General features: G+C 39.3%; 1 protein-coding gene across 1 annotated transcript in view; it reads right to left on the reverse strand.

Annotated features, from left to right (window-relative positions):
• TMEM163 (transmembrane protein 163) overlaps positions 1-27,098 on the reverse strand; it is a gene marked incomplete at both ends in the record, with an annotated part of 88,903 nt that overhangs the window by 17,241 nt on the left and 44,564 nt on the right. The window contains 3 exons of the mRNA XM_082284830.1: positions 887-983; positions 15,662-15,753; positions 16,906-16,949. Coding sequence (XP_082140956.1) covers positions 887-983; positions 15,662-15,753; positions 16,906-16,949 — 233 coding nt within the window. The remainder of the gene's footprint in view (positions 1-886; positions 984-15,661; positions 15,754-16,905; positions 16,950-27,098) is intronic.

The following is a 27,098-nucleotide window of genomic DNA, read 5'->3' on the forward strand; positions in this document are numbered from 1 at the left end:
GCGAACCCCCGATGTGAAAGGCTGAACACACAACCAGACCAAATTTCATAAAGGCTGAAGACAAAGCCCCAAGTCAGGTTGTGCACACAACAACTGTACTGAAACCTCATTTTGTTTGAGCATACTGGAAAGAGTCTTGTGGCGTGGAACCACTGACAAATGGTTTTCCCAGTGAGCAGCTTGTTATGATGAGTAGAAGTTAATAGCCAGTACTGAAAGGAAGCAAGCAGGACAGGACAGAGCAGAGCTGAAAAGCCACTGGGGAGAGCTGCTCTACAGGCCAGGTAGGGGCTGCTTTCACAGCCAAAAGAATGCAGAGAGCAGAAGAAAAGCCCTTTGGGATGCTCCATGGTGAGTCAGTCTAAAAGCCAGCTCTTTCACCCAGCATGCTCCCCTCACCTGGTTCATCCCTGCTATACGTACATGGCTCTGGAGTTGGAGGCAAGAGCTGGAAGACATTAAAATATAATCCAAAAATACTTTTTTTCCACACTGAAAATAAAATACTGAAGCCATTGGAGAAGTAAACTGTGGAAACATTCATCTCATAAAGTTCTAGTACAGTCATTAAGCCCAGACAGGCCTCCTCCCTGTAAACGAACTGCCACAGTCCTGTGTAGAAGCTTTAAGTGGTTATGCTGAGAGAGATTTGGGGTCAAGACTATAAAAACCCATAAGTAAACTCCAGAAGTAGACTAGACTCTGCCACATAAGTAAAAAGTACTGCTGAAAGACCAGGGCCAGTATGGGCATCCAGGCAGGAAATGCACCTGCTAGAGCTTCACAGAGTTCAGTGGGGCTGTTGGAAGGAGACACTGGCATTTCTCAGTCCCACTGGCAGGGCAAGGAATAAAGAGAACATTTAAAAGAAGAGGAATCACCTTACCACTTCTGGAAGCACCCTCTTCGCAAGATCGTGGATGGCTTTGATCACAATACATATAGATGACAGGAGGAATATGACACCCAAGATAACACAAGCCCTGGGGAAAAAATAGATAAAAATACAAAGAAATGTTAAGAATATATTTGAAGTTGCCAACTTTTCCAGGGTAACAGAGGATAGCAATATTAATAATAAAAAAAAGTCTTGAGGAGCTAAAGATAGAGGCTTAAATTAAAGAACAGAATTAAACATCCAGTTCCTCTCCCATTCTTAAAACCTGGATTATGCATGAGGAGACAGGGAATACCAGATGATGTTCCTTTCTCTGTGATGTTTCAGAGAGAAAGACCTGCCACTTCTGTCCTGATGATCTATCACAGAGTCCTCTAGAGATCTGTCTCTCTTTGTTTGTTTGTTTTGCTAGGATCTCCCATTAGAAATAATCAAGGGAACTTTATTCTCTTTACCAAACCAGGAGAGATGTTTGGTAAATGTGGTCAGTAGCATAACAGAACCTGAAACTACTGTTTCCTCCCCAGCCAGGCATGACATAATTTGGGAACTGGTCCACAAAAGTTGGTGGACTTGACTAAGGCCACTTGCTGAGCCAGTGATAGCTTGACATAAGGTACATAAACTTCCTGCCAGGATATGCTGACATTTAATCTGAAAGCAATGCTGAAAGACAAGCTTTTCTATCATCCCCAACAGGCTTAAACCAACACAGCCACAAATATGTGAGCTGGAAACTATGGATCACATTTCCTCATGGCAATATATACCACTGGATGCCTGTTGAATGCATCATCCCCTTCCCTTAGCACACATTTTATTCCCTGCACACTTCTGAGGAAGACAGGCAAACATTCCTTAAGGGGAATGCCCTGACCATTGGCTGGATTTTGTTCCCAGAGAAGTCAGAGAGTTTGGGGTTATCTCTGTAAACTTGCCAACCACCCAAGTCTAACAGCAAATATTTTGCATATTTGCCAGCAGATATGCAAAAACTTCAGCAATCTTCTGTTTCTCTCATCCTCCAGCTCAGTTTTACTGTAGCAAAAGAATTCCCGTCCACCTACTTACCCAGAAATAACTAAAGAAGATAGAAGAAAAAGAAGATGATAACAACAGTGTCAAGGGTATTAATAGCAGACAGAAATGCAGTCTGAGGTTTAAATCAGCATTCAGTAGTCATATTTAGCAACCCTAGCTTCTCCTTTATATGCTGGCTTTTGGAATCCACAGCCATGCAAAATTCATGAGTATAGTACTTTAAGCAAAAAAATACATGGTTTTTGTCTTCTTAAGTGTATTGATTTATCCGCAAAACTGCTAGAACACAACACTGCACAGTGTCTTCTTTTAATCTCATTTGCTAGAAAGAATTAACTTCTAACTAGACTGCAAATCATGCAAAATTCAACTGCAAATGTAAAAAATAAGAAACATCCAAAAATTAATCTAACTGTAGTACATAATAAACAAGTTGTTATTGGTTGTTGTAAGCATGCTCTACTTTCACTGTACTAGACCACAAAAATGTTAATACAAGCCAGCTCACTTCCATCTGCTAACAATCACTGCTGTGTAACTAGAGAGTGTTTCCAACTGCACACGAAGGGTGTTAGTGCCAAGGTGGTTGGCAAATGCAATTTCATTAATAACATTCCATTAAATTAGATGAGCCAACTCCCATTTCTAAACAGATTTAAATCAACTCAGAAGTACCCACAAAAACTGGTGAAAGAGGAGTTACACAGAAGTGAGGGTTGACTGATAACATAGAGAAGAATTTAAAGACAGCCCTGATGGCCTTGTCCTAACCCTTGACTCACACCTGCAGCACCTTTTGAAGATCATTTCCTTATTTTACAGCCATTTCTACCTGATTTAGTGTCAGAGGTTCCCACTCAGTAGCTACTAAATAATTATAGTTATAATTGACCTATAAAACAAAATAATAATTGATTGCTACAGGTTTGACAGGTAATAGAAAAGCTTTAATGAAGAATGCATGAATCTGGAATCTCCTCCAGTCCCATGTAATATATTGCTTCTAAAAAGAAAGAGGAAGAGAGAAAATTTAGTCAAAACATTTTAAAACATAATGGAAAAGCTTTATTTGGTTTTCAGAAAGAATAAGCTTTCTGGAATCTTTCAGAATGCTGTACGGTTTGAAGAATAATAGATTAATTCAGAAAGGACAAGGTGAGGACATGTCTCTGGTATTCAGGCAACAACCAACTTTTAACTCAACTACAGCTCAAACTTCCAAAGTTGGATGTTTTTCTTAGAGCAATGGCAAGAGTAATTAAAACTACAAGAGAATTTAATATTACATATTTAACAGTGAAACCACCCAGTCTTCTTTAGTTTGCTGTAGGTGTTGGTAGCTGATCATGATCCACCCAAGATACTCCTTGATATGTTTTTGATGCAACATTTGTATGTGAAAATCCAGAACACAATACAAAGTGTAATTCATTGTCTTAGAAATGATCTCATCAGTACTGTCAAATTTCCAGTATTATTTTGCCACAGATGAAAAACTGTTAAATTGGTTGTACTGAGGCCTCAGGCATTGAGAGTGAAATTATTTAGACTCTCAAAACCATCAAAGACTTTATACAGCTTTGGAGCTTCAGTCACTGCTAGTTCACTTCTAGTGGAATTCAGACACCTGCATAAACCCTAAAAACTAAAGCTTGATTCCGGGAGTGCTACATCCTGACAACTTTCAAAAGATATTCTCTTGAAAGCAGTGTTACAACCCACATACAATCCATTTATATTTATACAGCCCTATAAATACCCATTTTGTATTACAACAGCCCTGGATATTTGCACTCACGCCCATCAGAAGCAGACCAGTGTAACTGCATTACACAACACACAGCTGCCACCTCACCTCTTCCATCACCTATTCCCTGTATGGAGCTCTAGTAGACATAATTCTTCATTTTGATGACAAGTTCTCACAACTCATGAGGAAACCAGAGAAGGAAATCAATCACTGTAAGCACCCGATATTCTTTCTCTTAATCAAAAATTTGTTACTTGGCATAAGTCAGTGGCTTTTAAGCAGGTAGATATGAAAAGCATTGAGATTCAGGGGATTCCATCTCCACAAACTGTCAATTTTCAAGCTGCTATTAGTTAAATTCCACTTTTTTCCTCATTTAATCACAAAATTAATTAGCTAAGGAGAATAAGTCCAAAGATCCAATTCATTTGCCTTTAGCAGGTGCAGGAGAACAGCCTCCTAATTCATGGAAATAGCCTTAATTCTATCTTATAGTTTGCAATTATTTGTTATAATTTCCTACAGGTAGTGATAAGACTAAAATTCTGTAATATTGCCAACACAGAATTAGAGATTAATTTCACTCAGATTTCTGTGGTGATTAATCTCCAACATAATAAAGAAATGTTACCTTTAGCATGGTTTTGCCACATTAAACACCCTTCACATGAGTTGACCCCTTTCAGATAAAGGGGCTGCTCCTCCAGGTAAACAGCAGTCAGACTGATGTAAGACTGCAGGTTTAGATTTTCAACTACTTGTTTGGTAAATATGTTATAAAAATAAACAGATAATAGTAATGAAATTACAAATATATGCTGAGTAACAAGCTCTGCTATAAAACACCTCAAAAGAGATCTGGGATAAGATACACAAAGGTGACTGGAAACAGAGTTTTTCTCATACCAACTGACTGCTATGAAATAGCCAATGCAAGAGCTTTCCCTTCTTAATTATCAACCCAATCTCTTTCTGGCAAATCTTTACAGCAACACAGTACCAACGAGGGTTTGCAATTAAGCCCTTGGTAATTACTCCTCTCAAGTCAATCTGCTCTTGTGCAGCAAAGGTGGTGCAACAGAATTAAGGATTCAGAAAAAATTAGTGATGCATATGCATACCATCTGCAAAGACGTGTTAACTTTCTCCTAGCAGCTCACAGAGTTGTTTTGAGGCAGTGGGGAGGGAAAAGGGTCTCAAGCACTTTAGTAGTTTGTTAAATCCTGGAAACTATTTTACCACCACACTTGAAGTTCATTAAAATAATCCCTGAAATGTGATGGCACCACGTGTAATAAAACAAGTTTGTCAGTAGCAGTCTAATTACTTCCCAATTTTGTTAACATATGATACAACTAAAATGCAATATAAAAAACCTAACTTTCTTGCCAAATACTGCACTATTCTTCCACTAGTTTCATTCATTGCAGTATCCCAGATTAGTTGACCTTTTTTGATTATATGGGTTGTTTAGGGGGGGCAGGGGGAGTTCATTACTTTTACCAAAGTAAAGAGGCTCACAGAACAGAAGAGCCCAGGGTGGAAGGGACAGAAATGTCATCTGGTCTAACATTTCATGGGAAAGGGAGCCTAGATGAGATTCTCTAGCACCCTGTCCAACAGCATCTTGAAAACTTCCCACAATGAGGGCTCTGCCACCTCTCTGGGAAGCTTGTTCCAGTGATTGCTTTTTCTCACTGTAAAAACTTCCTTTCTGGTATCAAGATTACTTACCTTATTCATGGAAAACATTTTGATCATTTCAGCTGAGCCACAGAGATGAACATGACAAAAAGAACTGGAAAAAAATCATTGTATGAATCACTAGCATTTGTATTAATATTCTTGAGATAGAAACTCTATTCTCACATTTGCAAAGGTGCCATCTAAACAAGATTCAGCTCCTCATCCAATTCTCTGGCAGACACAATGCTGTAAATAAAAGACAATACTTCTAATCTCTACATATACTCTGGTTACCCTACAAGAGCTGGTTTACTCTATTTTAAATCTACATTTCCTTGATTGCCAAGAATCTTACCATGTTATATTTTCCTAAGAGAAATGAGATTTCCACCATGGATTAATAGTGGAACAGTTACCCAGAGAGGCTGTGGAGTCTCCATCCTTGGAAGTTTTCAAGACCTGACTGGGTGAAGTTCTGAGTAACCTACTCTGATCTCACAGCTCACTGTGCTCTGAGCAAGAGCCTGTGCCAGAGACCTCCTGAGGCCCTTCCGACCTGCATTATCCTGTGACCCTGTTAATTTTTATTCACAAAAACTTTAACTCTGCAGGCTCTGTCAAGATCTTTCAGCACTAATGACTCCTAATAGCCCACAGAAAAGGAAATGTTAAAATCTCTGCAGGCTGCTTTCACCACTGAAGTGATGAAAAATATTACTTTGCAAGGAACTGTAACTTCACATTAAAATGAACTGCAGGCCAATAAGAGCAATATGAGGTCTAAACCCAGGAGTAATGTGAGCTTCTTCAGCAAAGCTGAGAAAATCAGTTTTATGATGAATACCAAATTTAATCTCTGAGTAAACCCACCAATAAAACCTCTAGAGTTTAAGTAAGAAAAAAAAATTCTAAAAGTAATATTTTAATAAAAACTGTAAAAGTGCTAAATCCTGTTTCCCTATGATTAGAAGGGATTTTAGTATTAGTGGCTGACAGAGTGAATATCATGTATGGAATCATTCAGGGGAAGTCACATGGTAAAACATGGAATTGCCCAGGAGGTTTTGCTGTCTGAAATTTAAAAAATATTTTTGAGCATAAAGTATTCATTCACTTTCTAATTCTGTATCTGTACATTTTTCTCAATTGTCTTCTATGTTTAACCACATGACTGGAACCCTTTACTATCTCTTTATCTTGCTGATACTCTTGTTTTCATTCTTTCTTCCCAAAACCAAATACAAATTATGTACTGTGACTGCTCCTCCATTAATAACTTGGAACTTGCAACAACCTGCACCACATTTCTTCTACATGAGAGGCTGTCAGCCTGTTTAAACAAAGATAGGCCTGCTTTTGTTGAACACTGGTGCTATGGCAGCTCTTACAGCCTACTTACAGTAGCCAGGTGTAAAATGCCAGTTACAGCCAGCCCAGGATTAACCCTGTCCCTGCCCGGCTCCGTGGGGTCCTGTGTGCCCCCACAGAAGCACGGGTGGGTTCAGTGTCACAGTCAATACCAAAGAGTCCAGAAGGGCGTTTGGGTGCATCCTGGCAGGAGCATTTATTGCTGCTACCCTGTCAAAGGGTGCAGAGGCAAATACCAACATGATCCCAAAACTCACAGTTTTATCTGGGGGTGGGGAAAAGGCGGGACCAGGGAATGGGGACCAATGGAGAAGCTCTGGGGGAGTGATGAGGGGTAGAGGCTGACAGGCAACCGGGGAATCCAAACTGGGATAGATTAACATAACAGAACAATTCATGCTGGGAGAAGCCTTTCTGGGCACCCTAATGTAAAGTGGTTCTTGTGGTACTAGGGACTTGTCTTACAGAAAACTCTCTGTCCCTGGTGATGTATGTTCACCACACAGGATTTCTCAAGCATAGGCAAAATTGAATGTTGGAAACCAAAAGATGGGACTTTGGGAGGAAAAGGTTCAATTTTTGGTCACCAACAAATGGTTTTCTGGTGGCAAACCAGTGGGATTTGGCTGATGGAGATGAAGAGAGGCATGGTAGGGAAAATGCAACAGGACTCAGAACTAGATTAGTGGACATGGAAAGGGAAAAAGTGAGAGGACGTTCCAGAGAACAGGCTGAAAGTGCTCTGGTTTTCAGTTGTTTGGAGTGCCAAGGGGTGGCTGGGGATGTTACAGGTGTGGGCCTCTGCCTCTGCTTTCTCTTCCCTTCATCTCAACTGCAATCCATGTTTTTCCAAAACCCACAGCTCTTCTCCTCCTTGCAGCTCCACAGCAGCCTCTGTTTGCTTTCCACACACCCTAATCTGCTGTTACACAAGTGAGGAATAGGAGGAATTGAGCAAGGACCACTCCTGCCATGAAAGAAGGGTGTGTAAAGAAGCAGAGGGAAGCCCTAAGCAGCTGTGCTCGAGATGTCTGCCAGCACAGGAACACCACCCCTGCACACAGCCCAGACACAGCAGGGGCAGCTGACAGCTTCATCTCTATTTTGGGTACTGTACCTCTGTGGCAGGAAGGGCCTGTCCAGTATACAGCACACTGTGCCACAGGTCTGCTGCTCTTCACTTTAAATAGAGGCATCAAAATTACAATGCAGCTGTTCACTAACATTTGTTGCCATTCTGCAATATTGCTGAGACCATTGTAGTCACACTTTTCATCAGGGTGACATCCAAAACTCTGAAGACTGTAACATCTGCCTCTTAAACTCATTAAAAGACTTTCTCTAAGAAGAACTAGCCACTGTGACATATTATGGCAATACACAGGCAAAAGATGCAATGTCAGCCTCAGGCTTGAGATCCCTGCTTATTTGTCATGCTCTGCTGCTAATCTAAAGCTTCCTTGTGTCCAATTAGGCAGCTATATTAGCTGTTGGTGTAGCTTATTTCTTACCAGGTATAGTTCCTGAAGAGGTTTTGGACACCAAACTTTACAGAATCACAGCTGTTCAGAGTATTTACACCTGCCTGGTGCTGGGTGAGGAGGGATAGAGTCAATTTAAGATGCACTTTAAAAGGAACGAAGTGGGCTTGCTGTTCATCACACATGTTCCATAATCCACCCCCAACTGCCAGGATCCAGATCCGCATCATTACAGCTACTCCTGTTTTCTCACCATAAAAAAACATAAGCCCAAACTAGGTTACAGAATAAAGAGAATTCAAGTAATAGTCGAAATCACCATTGAAAGTCAATTTTTCAATTATTATGTTAGAGAAGTGTGTTATCACATGGTCTAACTTCTTAAAAGACATGGAGGGGAAATGCTCTTTATGACTGAGACTCAGATCAGCTCTGCTACAGAACCATTTCATGCTGAAAGTGTTATGGGTTTTCTAAAACTTCTATTATCCCTAAGGATTTCAACTAGTTGCTGCAGAACATGGTATTTACATACTTTAATATCATGCAGCTGAACTGGGGTGACAGTTCCATAAATAATTTGATACTCCAGGTACAGAATATCTGCCAGAAAAAGCTAGCAGACATTTCTACAACTGGGGGAGTTTGAAAACTCTCGTGACCTATTTTCTAGTCCCTAGGTCTGCACAGACTGTGCAGCTGCACTTGGAGTACACCTGCCTTACAACCACCCTCCTGGCTTCAGCACTGCTCCTCCACTTGCAGCAGATGATCAGAGACTCTGCCATTCCTCTGAACCTGGAAATTAAAGCCTTTTGAGAACTTCTGTAATATTAATTTTTATGGTGATCCTCAAATTCCAGCACAGAAAACATCATATCCCTGATTTTACATACATAGGCCTATGTATAAATACTAGGCAATACACACAAATACTGCTTAATCAACTACCAGTCAAGTAAAAGGAAAGGCTTTCATAGATTTCAGATCTAGTTCCAGTAAAATCATTGCCAAGTCTACAGATGCCACAGTTTTTGAAACAGATTTTAGAATATATAAATATATACATTTTCTATTTCATATTTAATATAACTTGTGTGTGCAATGATTTTTCATATGTGCATGCATTACTGTAGGCATACATGCATTTCTGCCTGGGTAAGAGCAAAGTTTGTGGTTGATTTACTTTTGTTTGAATATGGGATAATGAATTTATGGAGAAATTATAATGTTTATTAAATCAGCCTAATGAAGCACCTCTGAAATCTGAATCTAGCACTGTATCTGCATGTAGAATTCTGGCCAAATATTTCAGAAGAAAGAATGGTTTAGAAATTTTTGGTGTGGTTAAGAAGAAACGATACTTCTCCTATAAATCAGATACCCAAGCACAGGTGAGCATTCCCTTTGAAAACCCTTCACTGTGCCTCATTCTGTGGGAGAGACATGCAAGTGTGGTGTGAGGCTGAGCTCCTGGTAGATGAGAACCACACGTGAGCTGCAGAGGTAGGTTCTGAGCTGTTTGCAGCTCCATGCATTTGACATTTTTCCAGATCACTTAGGTATTCCATTCACTCATCACAAAAGAGATTTGCCTCCAGCCACAGAGGTTTGCCCTGAACTGTGGGTAGGTGTGGATTTTGCCATCTGTGCTTCGAGTCTCTTTCGTATGTATGGTACAGATAAAATTATCCACAGTTTTTTCAATGTGACTGATATGTTGGGTCTGAACCCAGAGGATTATTTTCATTCAACACTGCCTAAATAGACAGTGCTCATTTAGCTGGGTTAACCAGTACAGCAAAGCCAATCCCCACATGAAAATTTAAATACAATAGAAATACTGAAAATTTGGGTGGTTTTATTTAATTCTATGAAGGAAGAGAGAATATGCTCAGAAACCATACAGATCAAAATGCTTTCTTTTTGAATCAGAGGAAGAGACAAGAGCCAGACCTAACTTTGCAGCATGACAGTTTGTAAAAGGTGGCTTCTAACTCTTTCAAGCTTTGAGTGCAAAAGTAGGATACGTCACAATCCATATTCCCCATATGCCTCATTGTAATGCACATATATTCAGTATAACTTCTGCAAGGCTCCCCATGACCAAATGCCAGGGCTAATATTCCCAAGTGGTGTCACCTGAACAGGAGCAAGAGAGAAAAAAGGGTTACAATTACTTTGGAAGGAGAGGCTCACTCTGTCTTAGGGTCTCACATGCCATCTTTTAATGTGATTTCTCATGTCATGTCTGATGAGGACCAGTTAAATATCTTTCTTAGAGATTTAGCTGAAGCTAAATTAGAAAATCTTGGATTAAGCTCTTACAATTGTGTTCTTCAGAATGTCAAAACTGGTGAGAACACCGGTTCGTCCTCCCCATAATTTCGGAACCTATAAGGAAGCAAATCCCCAAGACAAGCATTTTTCACGTGGTCAATGGGTTCAGCATCCTGAAGGTACCAAATCCACAGCCACAGCTGAGGTGCAGATATGAAAGTCAAGTTACAGGCATGTAGCAAAGCATTTAGGTAATGTCTAAATGCAAAATGACTCTTTTCTTCTGGCAAAAAGATTTCTCAGAAACAGGTGAAGGCATGACAAATATCTGCACCCATGTCTGCCACATTGTAGACTCTATAAAATTCCTGAAATTTTAATATTACTGCCCATGTTTCAGACAACAGTTTCACCAATATATGAAAAAATGGACATATCTGCATCCATTCTGTATTATGTCATGGCAACACAGAGCACCACAAAATTTTAAAATGATTAGTCGATGATACAATTTAATTTTCTTATTACATAATTAAGGAATGAATAGCCAGAGTCTGAAATAGGTAATTAAAAAACACAAACAAACAAACAAACAAAACCACAACATCAAAACAGTGAAAGAAATGTAAGAAATGTGTGGTTTCTGCTCTTGCCATAATCCAGGATGTTCATTATGACTCAGGTTTCCTATTTACTCTGGCACTGGGTTAAGAAAGATGTTGACAGACTGGTTCCTGGGAAACACAGAATTTAACTTGATAACATCAACAAAATAATATATAACAAACACCAGCTGCAACTGTCAAGAATCACTGTTTTAAATATGCTGTACAGAGTTAATTTTGGCAATAAAGAACCCAGTAGCCAAAAAATCCCAGAAGTCATGGATCGCACAGGCATAGGCAATTACTCAGTCCTGTACTTCATTGTACAGAAAAGCAAGATCTTTCCAACCAACTGTACTGAAAAAGCTCTGTTTTTCCAAAGCTTTCCCACAGGCTGTGTACATGCAGTTTGTTATTCTGTTTTTCCAATCCTTCCTTTTTGGGTGGTATTTCTCACTTTCTCCTCAGACAGAGCTCTTGCACTCCAACCCAAGTCCTTCATTCCTGAATTTAACAGAAGCTAAGAGCTGCCCCTTGGCTGTATAGTCAGTGACAAGTTCAGCATCTCATGAGATATTTTTCCAGTCTTCTATTAAGAAATTACTACTACAGCTATTTACTGAGTTTATTTAAGCATGTGAACCACCACTGTTGCCAAACCAGTTTCAATAAATTTCTTCCTTCAACAGATTTAGATATGCTTCCCCAACCCAACAAGCTACTAAGTTGCTAAAGATTTACTAAAGGACAGAATATTCAAGATATTTGTAAACTGGTTATGGAGAGGAGCCAGGGGGATCACTGACATTTCTTTTTGCATCTTTTTGCCTCAGTGAATGTTCAAATCACAAAACAGAAGATTGGGTTCAGCCCTGCCAATCTGCTCTAATGGCCTGTGCTTTGAGCAGGGGGTTGGACCGATGACCTGCAGGGGTGCCTGCCACCTCCAGCCTTTCTGCAGCACAGCACTGCACAAAACTCTCACCACCAAGCTGCCCCTGGCCCAAAGCACACAGGCAGTGGGCCTGCTGTATTTAACCATCTCAGGTTTATCAGCTCCATCAGAGTACATTTCTTCCTCTCAGTTTTTCCTCTTAGGAAGAAAAAATAAGGTATTGCAAAAATTTTATTACAGTTTTTTCATCTTTAGTGGAGATTCAAAATTATTGCTCCAGTTATTTCAGCACTCTTGTATTTCCTTAATTCCTTGATCATTGCTTTTTTGATGACTTGTTCAGCACCTCTACATTTCCTGCATGTTAATTTACAACCTAGGAGATCACACTGAGGAAATCAAGTACTCATGAACTATGCATGTGCTCTGACTCTCTTCCCACATATCTGTAGTCCTTCCCAATTCTTGCACTGCCTCGGGACTTACAATTCTTTCAAGGACTCTTCTAAAAAACATCAAATATTCATCCCACTCCCACATACTCTTTCATTAATGAGCCAGAGTTAAGCAGTATCTCAGGGCCCACAATCTTGCAGTAATTTAATTCCTGATCTTGGTGAATGATTTAGCCACAGCTTTTATTTCGTGTGGGCACCAATGATACAGCCAGGAGCAGTCTGAGCAGCATCAGGAAGGGTGACAGAGCCCTAGAAGTGACAGTAAAGGACTCTGGAGCACAAGCAGTTTTTTCATCAATACTTCCAGCCAAAGCAAAGAGATTTGAAATGGCTGAATCTGGAGAATAAACAAATGGTTACAGGACTGGTGCCACTGCCAGGGGTTCAGCCTCTTCTGAGCTGTGTGTTGTGGATGACACCCTGGAGGGAAGGAATGAACTGAAGGGATGAACACTGAAAAAGTACCTTCTCATCTCACCCCAGTAAACAAGAGAAATCAAATGATCTAATAAAAAATGAAAGGCACTGAACAGAGTTAAACTCAGCAGGACACATTTGCATGATGGTTTCAGCACTCCAATTCCCCTGAAGTCAAATGGAGATGCATTGGTTCCTCTTAGCAGAACTTGGCACAGCAAGCACTTCTGTACTCTTAGGAGTGCCAGCCCATAAAATGCTGCAGCTCCAACTGCCATATGGCTACATCTGAAGTAAGACTACGCATTTCTTTTACATCTTAGCATTTTATTCTCAGTATTTAATTCATAGCACATCATGAGTCAGGCTGTATTCTCTGTGCCTTTTCCTGGAGGTGTGTTTTTCAGTCTATCTTTAGGTTCTCTCTCAATGATGTCCAGGAGTTAGGACTGAATCTAACACTGCCTTTCCATGAGAGGCTTTACACTAATTTTAATAGACTTTGGACCAAATTCTTGCTGTCAAGTTTATGAAACAGGAAGTTTTATAAATTTGCAAAACATAATTAATTGGCAATTCCACTTGGCTTTTGCCAAGGAGCTAAGGATTTTTTCAGGTATGTTAAGATACACAGACAAATGTAATATTTAAATCAATAAAAGACAGACCTATAAATAAAGAACTAAACTGAAGCCGCTCTGGCACATCTTATTCTGGTAAACAGGCCCCTGCACTGAGGCAGAATATGGCCAAGCACACTGAAACAGGAATAACACACAGCACACCCTAAGCACCCACACAAATCTGCACCAGACTGTCCAGGAGTCTGAGGGAGGAGGCACACGGAAAACAGGGATTGTGACAGACCAGGTGTAGCTATAAGCAGATAGGATACAAAGATTATTCATAAGCTGAGCAAGCAGCCAGCAGGCGTCATTGCAACATTTCCCCAGCGTTGAGGAGGAAAAATAATTACATGCAGTCTTTCAAGCAAGAGATTGATTAAACACAACAGGAAATTAGAAATGTGCCCCCCTCAAAAATCTGACACAGTAGGAATTGCCTTAAGCAGCACAACCATTTCACCATCTCTTTGCTGTCAGTACTGGGGTGATTCTCCTGTCAGCTCTGGAAACAGAGCGATAACCAGGCTGACTATCTGGTGATTCATATTCCCAGCATATGGGAACATTCTTTTACTTGATACTGAACTCATCATGTAACCTTAGCTTTCTTCAACTAATGGGCATGGCAAGTAATTCACTGACTTAATTTAGCCTTATGTAAAGCAGAGGGATTATATGAAAGCAAACTAAAAATGAGCATAAAACCCAGGAAAATATGTTTACTCTTTTCACTTTACTGGCTTAGCCACAGGGATATGTTGATTCTTCTTTTGTATTGGGATTTATTTTCTCTTTTAAATGCCTTACAGGGTTCACTTGAAAAAGCCCAACAGAAGGAAATTTCAAGAATATGTTAATTGAATGTTGACAGGAATCTCTGTGGACACCCACAAAAGCAAGATACTAAAGAAATGTCTGTTAAAATCTCCAAATCTGTGCATGAAGACTAATTTTAATCACATATTTCTGAATTCATTTTTATGAATCAATGCCACATCAGTCTTTTATGGCCTTTTATTCCAAACTGTTCTGTATGGACCCCTGCCAGAAAGGAACTCACAGCCCTGGCAAGCTGTTGCATGAGCCTGAGTTAATGCATGTAAAAATACTGCTTACTTTTTCTTAGCTTTTAGAAATAGATTGTGAAGACAAGATTGAGACCCTCCAGTGTGGCTTTTTGTCACAACTTTTTTGCTGGTTTTCTGTGTTTTTTTTTTATCCTACCAGTTATGCAATATTCAGTTTCATCAAGCTGCTCTTTATTAAACGGACATCATCAGAGGTGTTTCAGGACAAAACCTACCTTATCCCCCTTTATTGTAAAATTGCAGCCCATTCCAGGGGACAGTTGAACTATTTTCCAGCCAGACAGGATGCTGCCAGCAGTGGCCAGCAGTACAGAGAAGAACTGAAAACAGGTAAATGTACTGTACATCTCCACCTAGATGCACCCAAAATTTGTGTAGGAGGTTAAAATCTTCTTTATGCGCTAGTTGGAAAAATTCTTGAGTCAATGTCCTCCTGATCTTCTCAGCTACCACATGAATCACCCATAGAAATGCTGCACAATGATGCAGAACACAATTCCCACTGTGATCAATACTACACTGCATATGAAAAAACTTTTTTTTTCCCATAGGATATATACAGCAAGCATTAAATATGAAAAAAGAAATTGCTTGCAAAGTAAGCACAAAGAAGGCATGCAAGCACTGCTATACTCTTACTTATAAAAAAAAGTAAAATGTATCCATGTTTAAACTTGCTAAGGGAAGTACAAATATAATACAAGCATTAATTTCAAAAAACATACTCTGGTAAGAATAATGCAGTAAGATGCAAAATGAAAGATTTACAAATCTATTCCAGGTTGCAAATGCACTTCATTTGATACAGGTGCTGCAAGGGAAAACAAATTGCAAAGGCCTAACCATTGCTATGTTGGCTAAAAAGAAACTGAAAGTCACAGTCACAGGGAGGTTTGCCTAAGGAGAGGTTGCGTGTTTGGGAGCAAACAGTAAGCTGGCAGAAGGAAAGAATACTTGCTGACACAACAAAATGGTTTTTGTCAAAGCTCTGGAATCTGTAGCCTCACAGCTTGACAACCAAAGCTCTGCAGGCCCCTACCACAGGCAGAAGTAATTAGGTGTACTCACATGTACTCCCTGTGTGCAGAGTGCACAGCGGCTGCGTTGCTGTAACGCCACAAAACTATCGCTGATGACAAAACATCCAGGGTGGCATCAAACTGAAAGAGATACAGAGTCAATTGTTATGTGGGCCATTAAGTGTGCCCTGCACTAAGAGCAATGCATTTACCATCCTGCTGCACAGGCACAGAGCAGCTCCAAATAAATCACTTTGATGAAAGAAGGCTTTATGTTTATTGAATTGATCTTCACATTTTTGCCGTGGTTTATTGCACAATGATACACTTCAGAGCTCAGAAAGTCAATCAAGGGATTAAAAAATTTTGAATTTTTAATCTATCACCTGTGAAGAAGTTAAGAAAAAACAAACATCACAATCTGCCAGTGTAGCACTCCAAGAGTTACAATACTAATATGATTCTAATGCAGAGACTGTAAAGAAGTAAGTGTAGAAAAATGCCTGTCAAGCATTCCTTTTTCCTGCAGTCACTAATTTCCTGCAATAGCTTTTGTTTCCAACCAAGAAAATATTAACTTTTTCTCCAAAATCCCATCCAGATTTCATCCTATATGAATGTATTGTTTTGTATCGTCAGCAAAATTGCTGTGTTTGTATTCCCAATTAATGCAGACGTGGTGTCAGGAACACTGAACACCAGGCTTGTCCCACTGTAAGAACTTCCACTCTTGTGTCAAACTTCCTACAGAGTCAATCTAACCTTCAAACTTGAAAGCTAAAGATAAATTATTTGATATGAGTCACTGCTTGTCGTTAGGAATTTTTTGCTCTGCCACTAATCTAGAAAGTCATGGCAAGGACTAAAGAGGAAAGCTGTCATTCCAAAGTCAATAGCAGCTTTACCATCTACTTCAATGGGAAGAGAGTCCCACAAAGTTCAGAAAGGAATTTCAGAATTTAGCCCAAGTTCAACAACAAAACTGATTTTTAAATGTTAGATTTTGTATAAGAAAACAGTATCTGATGGGTAATATCTATCAACAATGAGGTATAAGCATGGATATTAACTCCAGGGTAGGACTTAACAGGCAGAAATTGAAAAAGTATAATTATAGTATCTTTGCCATCCTTTCCAATGCTTGACTTTAACAATATTTTTTCTAATCCATTATTGACTTCGCACAACTTTCCATGAATTTACCATAAGAAAAAACACAGTATTTCATGTTCAGAAAAATCTCATGGAAAAGAAAAAAATGGTAGAGAATATTTCAATTGTATCTCTACTTACAGCAAATCCAAAGGATGATGCACTGTATCTCATTACGGAGACAGCTGAAGGAAAGAAAATATTATTTAGAATCACTTTTTATTTTCTTTGCATTTTTTTCTTCTTCTCTTGTTCAAGAGCTACAAAACCAGTTTTAACACATGGATTTACCTTCACCCAATTCCCACTAGAACAACCTGACCAAAAATGTAGACACTTAAAAAATGTCTACATAAAGACCTTGTGCTGCAGGATATGGTTAGGCCACTCCAGACATTTCTTCCAAAACTCCAATGGGGGAGATCAAGTAGCATTCACTGTCTGTTTATGAAACAAGCTGTGTTTTGGATGCAGATTTGAGCAAAAACATTTTGAAATCACAGTATCAAACTCTCAGAAAACTTGACAGATCTCAAAGTGCTCCTGGCTCCAGCCAGGAGTTTCAGGCCACCTGATCGGGATGACAGAAAATTACAGAGGCCCATTGAGACTTCCTGAGTGCCATCTTTTTGACAAAAAGCCCAAGGGTAACTCATACAGCCCCAAGAAATGCTTCAGATCCCATCATTCCTGTGGCTCCCAATGGAAAAATATCAGTAGGAAACTGATATTTTTGACCAGCTCTGGTTTTTACCTCATAGTACCTTCTAAAAGCTAAACAAGACTAAAAATGAGTTAATACCTAGAAAAAACCACCAATTTTATAATTTTACTTCTCACATCCTAATTTCATCACCTCAGTTTCCAATTCTAGGAAAGCCTGTGCCAGAACAAATAGTTCAGTAGCCCAGAGGAATACCAGGGAAGAAGCAGGCAGCCACGGAGGAGGGGTCCCCTGGAGATGGGACTTCATCAAACTGCAGCTCCCAGGCTGACAGCAATCCCAGCCAAGCTCTCAGGCACTGAGCAGCTCCACCCTTCTTGCTGTGTTTTGTAGAAGGACCATCTGAAGGACCACCTGTGCTCCCTGAATAAACCCACAGAACTCTAGGTCCAGTATTAAGAGGGTTTGAAATAAAGCCTAAGAGATTGATTTGACTACTCTTTTATGAACTGATATCAGCTAACTTAAGAAGAAGGACACATTTTTGCACAAAAAAACCCTAAATAAACCAAACAAAACAGACTCATCAATGACTTTGACAATCTTAGGCTGATGAACACAATATCTAATTCTCAGTGTTCCTTAGAGCAACTTGGCAGAACAGACACTATGATTTGACTGTTCTTTTCAGTAACAGCAAGCTGCAGGTCTGTGGCACTTATCTGGATAAACAGGAACTAAATTCTTGGAAAAAATAACCCTTTTGTTAGGGATCTAACACCTAGGTGTGGTCACGAGCAAGCCAGATGTCACAAATATTTGGATGTTATCATTACAGTTAGCCAAAACACAAAGAAAAGTCATCAAGGTTCCTCTCCAGACTCCAAATTTCTCAAAGTTGAAGAATATTGAAACAGTGTAGATTTATATCTTCCTGTCATTTTTAAACCATCATTTCCCACACTCTATTCCCTAGATAAAAAAAGAAGCTGTATTTCTTGGTCAGACTTGCCAGTGATCTGCAAATTTCAACACTTCACTGCATAATAATATATTGCCTATCAAATTTACATTGTCTGCCTCCTTAGAGGCATATAATTTCAAAATCTGCAGAAGCTGCAAAAAAAAAATATGGGCATTCACAGGTACACACAAACTTGCAATGTTCCTGTCATTGCTGCTTTCATATGATGCAGCTCAAAGCAACACTTTTACTCCTACTTCTATTTCTAGCTTACCTCTCTAGTGGAATTATCTCCTCAGTTTTTACTAAATTGCCAGTCTCTTTCCTAACTCAGATCCAGACTTAAAACAAACTAACCGTATGGTTCCTTTAAAAATGAATATGTAATTTCTCTGGGTGATGGACTGCATACAGATAGCCACACCTTAAGGAGGCTTGAGGGGACATATTTGATGTATTTAAAGCACAGGGAATTTAGCATGAGAACTATTTTTATTTTATGTATTCTATCACAGCAGTAACACACAATCTGTCTGTCCTGAGCTATCTAAAACAGTAATGAAAAACAAGTATTAACTAACAGTGTCATATGTCTGCTCAAACCTTTTTGCTAATTAGTGAATATGACTAGGACTGGCACCCTACAACACTAACTTGTAGTGGTAGAAGGCCATAATAAAGGTAATAAAGACCTTTTACGCACTGCAAAGATGTGGTTTTTTATTACTTATTGGCATACTGGTTTTCTAATGGAATAAACACCCCATTTCCTTTTCTTTTTCTTTCTGAGTCAAATAACAATGTTAAAGCACCTTCAGCCCTGACTTAAGCACATTAATACTTCTAGCTGGCAAGTACAGTCCTAAAGCTCCCCAGTAAGTCATCCCAGCTTAAACAGTTTGTCCATGGATCCAGGCTCTGTGGCAGTGAAAGCAGCTGTAATACTGGATTACAAGGTATCAGCAAATGCAGGTTACAACAGAGCAACCACATCCACTAAAAACAGCTGGCTCCCCCTCCAGACACTGAAGCTGAAAGGACTCTTAGGGAAGTATTTCTTAGCAGCCAAGCATTTGAGAGCCCTGGGCAAAGGAATAATCAGCGGTACTTTTGCCTCCAGGATCATTGCTGGGCTCCAGGAGCGAAGTAGGGCACTGCATGGATGGGCCACCGAGCTTTTGCTAATCCCTCACCTTTCCTCTTCTCAAAGTGCATTTTCAGCTACTCCCAGATGGGAATAAAAACCCCCAGAGATTCCTAATCTCCATATTGAGCCAGAACAGTGGTGGGAAACCAGTAATGAGGAAAGAACAGAGCAGGCAGCTTAAAACCTCTGTGAGGCCACACTGCCATGACAGTGGGAGCCTGCTTTTAGCTGTTTTATTGGCTAAATTGGACAACATTTTATTACCTCTACAATAAAGCATATAATCCTAATGCATTTTCCTGACATTTGTAAACAGAACTTGCAAGCAGTCAGAAGCTAAAAATAGAGCCAGCACAGTAAGCAACAAATCTGCCACTGTCTCCACCTGCACAGCAATATCAATTTGTAAAGTCTGCCAGGCTATAGGTCAGGTTTTGCTGGAATTCCTCCACCAATTTCGAAGTGATTCCAAATTTTAAAAATAGCCTATTTCCCACACATTCTACCTTCAACAAAATGAGGGGTTTATTCTTCTCATGTGCCCCAGAAAAAAATCATGTAACTAGGGCCCTAACTCCACAAAATCATTCCAATTTAACTTTCCAGACATCTACTCTGCACCAGCAGGTTTAATCCAGCTCAAATTTGCTCCAGGCTGAGGACCCTGCAGTTACCCTGGACCTCTTGTTTCCTCCCATGAGCTGGGAGAGCACCCTGGCACCTTTTTGCACAAAGGCAGGAGACAAGAAGTAGGACAGAAAATTAACTCTGACTCCAGGTCTCTCAAACAAAAAATTTTTGGGATGAATCTGACTACAAATGAGAGATGGCACATAAAACTGCTCCTCCACCTGTAATAAAAGTCTCCTCTTACCTACTCAGAAAGGGAAAAGTTATTTTTAGGCAGCTCCTCTAGATGGGACAATCACTCCATCCTGTTTGCTTTGAAATTAGTCTTTCTGAAAGACACTCTTGGAAGTCAGCACATAAAATAGCAAGGCTTCAAAAGCATATGACCTGCACTTGGCAGAAATCAGTCAGGCAATTTGAACACTGCTGGAAGTGGTGGGTTTATGTCTCTATATATCACCATGCAGATCTCGCAGGTTGTACAGTCACGAGCAAGAGGAACTGGAAGTTCTGCTGAATCAGAAGTGAGACTGAAATACAGTCTGTTTTCATTGCCTAGGGTTGATAAAACATCTAAAACTAATGTTACAATAAATATTTCAAAATAAATCCATTCCAAGCAGAGAAAAACAAATAAGCAGTATTTTCTAAAAATCCCTCACAACAACTGAAGGCAAAGAACAGACATGTCTGATAATGTTAATACTTGTTAAAAATACTACTGACCCAGATGAACAGGTGCACATGCCTTTCTTCAGGTGCTTTCTCCCTTCCCCAAAATTCTAGTTGAACAAAATTTAAGGATTTTTATGCACATTCATTAAATTTCTGCAATCAGCTGCAAATGGCTGCAACACATTCATTATCTCAGACACAAGTCTGTCGGATATCTCACCTACATGGGTAGATCCAGAGTTATCCACCAGTGTCATCCTCCTAGATCCATATTTCTATCCCAAAATAATGGGCAAACTTGTACCAACATTATCTATACAAAATCTTTGGCTCATTTTCTCAGTTTATAATTGCATCAACATGGTAAAGACTCGTATTTCTGCTCAGCAGCATTACACTCATGTATGTATCTACCAAGTGAAGCCTAAATTTAATGTACGTCAAACCTGGATCTTCATCTCATTAGAATTTATGACCAATTGTAAAGAAGTCCCTAAGAGGGTTCATTTTTCCATCTGCCTGAAAGGTGTCACAGCAACACTTTGCATAATGAACTGCAGGAGAGTCCTAGGAGACTTCAATCCTTGGGGAAGTTCCGTTCTGGGAACTGAGTGAACGAGGCTCTAGAGACAGATATCAAGTCTTCAGCTCTGCCACTGCCTGGGGCATCATCGTCATGCCAAGAAACCACAGAAAATCCTCAAGGTAACTCAAAAATATTTGGAGATTCAGTAAGACAACAAATTTTGCTGTTGGTAGTAGTAAAGTTTTCCAGGAATAATTGTCTTTCCTTGTCTATTATGCAGTTAATTATTTTGCTTGTTTCTTGGCAATGGTCAAATCTTTAGCAGCTGCAAACTTTCATAACTTCATTTATTTCAGTGAAATACTACAGCATATGTAAGTTGAATGTATTCCTCAATTACTATTTTAGAAGAAGGAAGTTTCAGGATTTTGTGCAAAGGTTTTCCTTTGAGTTTAATCCAAACATTTCTTTCCAGTTCACGTTAGCAGAATTTTTTAAATTACTTATTATTATTATTATTGTTGCTGTTGTTGTTATTGCTGATTTCAGAATTTTCTAGATTAAGTAGTTCATTTTTCAATATTTCAATTTTAGAATTTTTAAAAACCTATTTTTGTGGGTTTTGGACAGAAATGTCAATTCCCTTTGCTTACATGTTTTTTGTTTCCCTTTGAAACTGATTATTCATTATACCATGGTGCTCACCAATAGTAGCGAAGATCAAAGAACAGCAAAGCAGTCCAGACCTAAAGCTTACCTAGGCTGCAGATTCACTTCTGTTTGATTTGCTTTCACCTTCCCTTTTGCCACCAGAAGAGCAGCCAGGCCTCCACTGGCATGTCCCACAAATGGGCCAGCCTGGGCAAACTCACAGGACTGCCCAATCCTGAACTATGAAATAATCCTACTGCAGAAAACAAGGTATAACTTTTCAAATGATGAAAACATTACCCTTGTGGAGAACACAGCGACCCAGCTTCTCTGTAGTACACAGCAAACTGAGCACAACAGCGATATAAAGAAGCCTGGTATAAAGCCCCTGAATGATAGAGACACTGACTGTAAATCTGCTCCTGATTTTAGGAAATGAAAAAAGAATCCTGGGATATCTTTTAACAGCTGCTGAAATATCTTCTGTATACAGCAAGCTTTCCCTGCAACCCTTCAGTGAGTAGAGCACTAATAAATGGTCAGCCAACTATACCAGAGCTGTCAATTTTGTATGGCAGTCTTTCCCAGCGTAGCTAGAGATGAACACCAGGAACCATTTATTTAGGGAAAGGCAACTCCCATCAGGCAGAGTTAGCAGCAATTTCCAGGGCTGCTCAGAGCCCATGCAGGAGCAATATTCCAGCAATATTCCAGCATGTGCAAGTGCTCTGTAAAGCACAGGAGAGAGCAGGATCCCTCCTGTCTGGCATCCCACTGCTTCACACACTCCCGTGCTTCCTCTCTCAGGTGCCAACCTTCTGTTTTCAAACAAGATCATCTCAAGAAAAAAAGAACACAAATATCAGAGAAAAGGAGGACTTGGTCTTTTTATTTAGTATTGGCTTTCCAGGGGGCCAGAACTAAAAGAGGGCCCATATGTTACAGCTCCAGTTGAGCTTTACTGGGATGCTAAATGCATATGTTGGCATTTAAGAACAGATATAATGAAACTTTTAGGTCTATAAAAAAACAGCTAGATATGTGGTGCAAACTCTCTGCAACTGAATATACAGGTGCATAGTTTCCTCTGTTGTATTTCAAATGGGGTCACTTGAACCACCCAAAATAACTCACTGCAATGACATTAAAGCACATTGTCTTTTAATGAAACTATGTATTATTGATGCCCCAACTCCAAATATAACAACTGAAATGGCCTAGAATGTTGCAAATGCCTGTAACTGCACATTTACCAGGGAGTTTTTTGCAGCTTATGCCTACAATCCACAAGCTTTGTAATTTCGAGCCTGGAACCAGATTCCAAAACCAAAGGAAGCAGTTTGACCCTGAACAGGGATAAGGAAGGAGTGATGCCTTGGCTGAAAAAGCCACTAATTACCACAAATGTTGGGTGATATCAGACACATCCAACAGCTGTTTCTAAAGCCCTCTGGCCAAGATTTGTAACTTGCTGTATCCAGACAAGGGTTATCTAGATTTAATGACCTGAGAGACTCTCCAAACACAAAATTTCTCCCATTTTTTTATTTTACTGACTGGAGGCAAGAGAAGCATTGAAGTCATACTCAGCACAAAAGAAAAAAACTGTTCTTGGGAGTCTGACCGGTTGACTGAAAACAAAATTAACAGACTAAGCCAGGACACTGAGGTGAAAACCCTTGTCTGACCTAAAGGGGTTTCTGGAAGCTTCATAGGGATTCAACGAACTCATGTTTTATAAATGTGTCCTCAAACCTGTAACAACTTGGACACAGATTAAACATTTTTACCAGTCATTGAAGGTTTTGAATTGTTAATCAAAGAGATGAAACACTGCCATTATTCTCAGGTTCTGGTAAGTTCCTGTCCTGTGGTCACATTAGAAAGATGAAGAGATCCTTTCAAAAAGATAATTAAAGAGAGATATTGTACAAAAGCTCAGATGTATTAACATAGAATTTATATGCAAGGATTCAGGCTAACTGCAGCACAACCAACAATGAATGTATGAATATCATTGGCTGTGCTATTGGCTGTGTATTGGTGCCTGTAAGAAAAAAAAATATTGCTAATTTAGAAGCACAGCACGCTTAAAAGAACATAACCAGTGAGAACTGCATCCTCTGCCCCAACAGGATGATTTGCCTCCATTCCTGTAAAGAAGCCAACTGGTTTAATTTTAAAAAGATGCTCAACTTGAAGTTTGACAAATTTAGAATAAAAGAAATATATCATAAAAGTCCAAGAGCCAAAGCTCCAGACTCAGGGTATTTTTTAATTTATTTTTGCTTATTTTTATTTATTTTTATGCTCCTATTTCAAACTTGACTGTGAGCAAGTTGGGTTATTTTAGAAATCAAGAGCATTAAAACAAATCAGTGCTGCTGTTAAAAAAAAATTAAAAACAATAAAGTATCCTCAGAGCAGCAGACAGACAGACACAACCCAGTTTTCAATACCTGGAATCACACTGCAATCCAACCTCTGCTCCACATAAACTGGCTGAGAGAAGTGCAACATGGATGCAGATGAAGAGAGGATTTGGTTAACTCTGTCATATATTCTAGAAGAGTATCTATATTTCTAGAAGTATTACAATTGTCCTGTAGCTTAAATATAGTTCTTAAATAAGAAAGAAAAATGCTATCTATGGGTTAAGTTTATTCCAGTTCAATTCTTCCCAGCAGTCTTTAAATTTAGAGAAAATAAACACATTTTAGCCATGGTAAGCATTTAAAACCAGTTCACAAAAGCACTGGCTAAATTCTCACTTTTCTTCATTGACTGTAAGGACTCTTTCTTAGTATCTGCTATCCATGATACATCACAGATGAATTTTCAACTTATGAACAAACAGAAACCTTCCAGACAATAGTATTTTCACTGAAATTCCATGTAAATATACAAATTTTTGAACAAAGTTCTTTTATTTTCCCTAGAATTTCAGTAAAATTTTAAGCAGCTAATCAGATGAAGAAATGCATAGCAAAAGTTTGTATTTACCATGAGAGGTTTTCCAACAAATTAAAATCTATTTCATTGCATGGATTTTAAGTTTTCACTATGTGTATGGAGGAAGTTACGGGTTTTGAGGTCATCATAGACATGTAACTCTATTTACAATTACCTCAAAAATAAAACAAACTGAACAATTACAGTAGTTTTCTTATTTCAGAGGAAAGGAAACAGAACTGGATCAGGGGCCACAGGAGATATTTGAAGATCAGAGATACAGAGTAAGTTTAATAACCCAGAAGAAGTGGACTCTGGAGAGTGTAACTGTATGGAAAGGCAGGTAGATCCAGGTGGCTGGCACAGTTTCTCACACCATACTGCCAACCCTTAAACTTTTCCTTTCCTAGTATTATCTCTGAAATGGGATGCAAGTACTTCCACAGCCCAGGATGTTACGCAGAGAAAATCATTTTGCTGTATGAAAGGATGGAGTAATTCTGCAAAGACTGACAGCAGGCACCATGAATATCTTCTCTATTCAAATAAACTGCGTAGTGCTATGTCCTGCCTTTTATGATATTTCACATTCTCAAAGCACTGCCTTAACTTTTAGACCTGCAAACTTTACCCATGGAAAACAGTACCCAATTAGAAACGATCTGTAGGAGCTTTATGGCATTCCCACAGCTCCACAGTTGTGAGAGACTATTTTTATACTAAACGTATTTGAACAGACTTCTGAAAATCAAAGCAGATTTCCTTCTACAGAGAAATACAGCACATCTTCAGAAGTGTATCAAGTGCTGAAAAAAAAATCATTTTCAAAATAATTTTGCATTGTCCTTTAATTTGCACTAGGATAACGTAATTGTAATTACTGACACTGATGTGACTAGTGCAACTCCAGTGATAGGTTTTTAAAGCTCATTTTTGTCCTGCTGAAAAATGTCTATTTTCCCACAAATGCAGTGGGAGCCATGAATGCAAAGGTGACTATTTTAAGCATCCTTCATTTTAGCTTCCTTTGAAAAGTTCTGAATTTGTAACGGAGAAAAATGTGTCCATACAAAACTGTCAGCTGGACACCAAATAATGAATACGCCCTAAAAAATTATAAGAAAGAGCTGTTAAAAAATTACATTCAAACTCAGGTACCTGAGAGCATAGACGCAGGCTGAAACTTTTTTTAAAAAACTATTTCTAGTATAACCACTTATCTGTGTTACATTTTTTTATGAAGGTAAAAGAAGATATTTGCTTGGCATTGTCCTTGATATTTTTGTCTGGTTCCTCCCTTAACTCACAGGTGGTTTTCTTGCAATGCTGTTCTTGAGGGGGATAAACAGAAATAGAAAAAAATCTCTTCACTTCTACATTTGAGATTTAGAAACCTAAGGCTGCTGCTCTGGTTGGAGCCCATCCACATCTGACCAAAACCAAAACTGGAGATTTATATTCATTTCTCTACGCATGGCTCTCCTGAACGTGCCAAGAATGGAACAAGGTGTGTGTGAGCACAAGACCAGAAGAAATTCACACTCATGACATTTCATCTCATATGAAATGTTTGTTCTCTGAGCATTTTAATGAACTTGGAAATATGAAAACCAGGGAAGATCCAAACTGAAAAGCATTGGTTGTTGAAAGATAATTAGTTGCCTTCACAGCCTTTTTCATCATCCCTATGGATTTCAGAGACAAGACACGTATCAGGGCACCCCTATTTAATTAGAAGGCTAGTGAGCAGCTCCAGAGCCAAAACAAGCTGCCAAGTACAATTAAGCTAGCTGCCAGCATATAGCACAATCTTAGAGACTTTTCCTTTTATAAAGGGAGATTAGGAATGCGCCATCCCAGGCACCTCAGTGACTTACAGCAGAAACTTTAAAACCTGGGTTTACATACACATCTAAACGGAATTCCAATTTAAAGTTGCTTTCTGATGTAAAAAAAATTTAGATACCTCCGCTGGCTGTGGGAAAGGACACCTGATCAGACTTCTCCAGCCCATTTTTGCATGTAGGAGCGTGAGGACCTATTCTCAGAAGTTAAGAACACAGCATGTCATGCTAAGGACACCTATACATGCTTCTTCACAGCTCCTCATACCCCATTAAATCCT

The sequence above is a fragment of the Coloeus monedula genome (genome assembly GCF_965178545.1).
Source record: "Coloeus monedula genome assembly, chromosome: 7".
Classification (NCBI taxonomy): domain Eukaryota; kingdom Metazoa; phylum Chordata; class Aves; order Passeriformes; family Corvidae; genus Coloeus; species Coloeus monedula.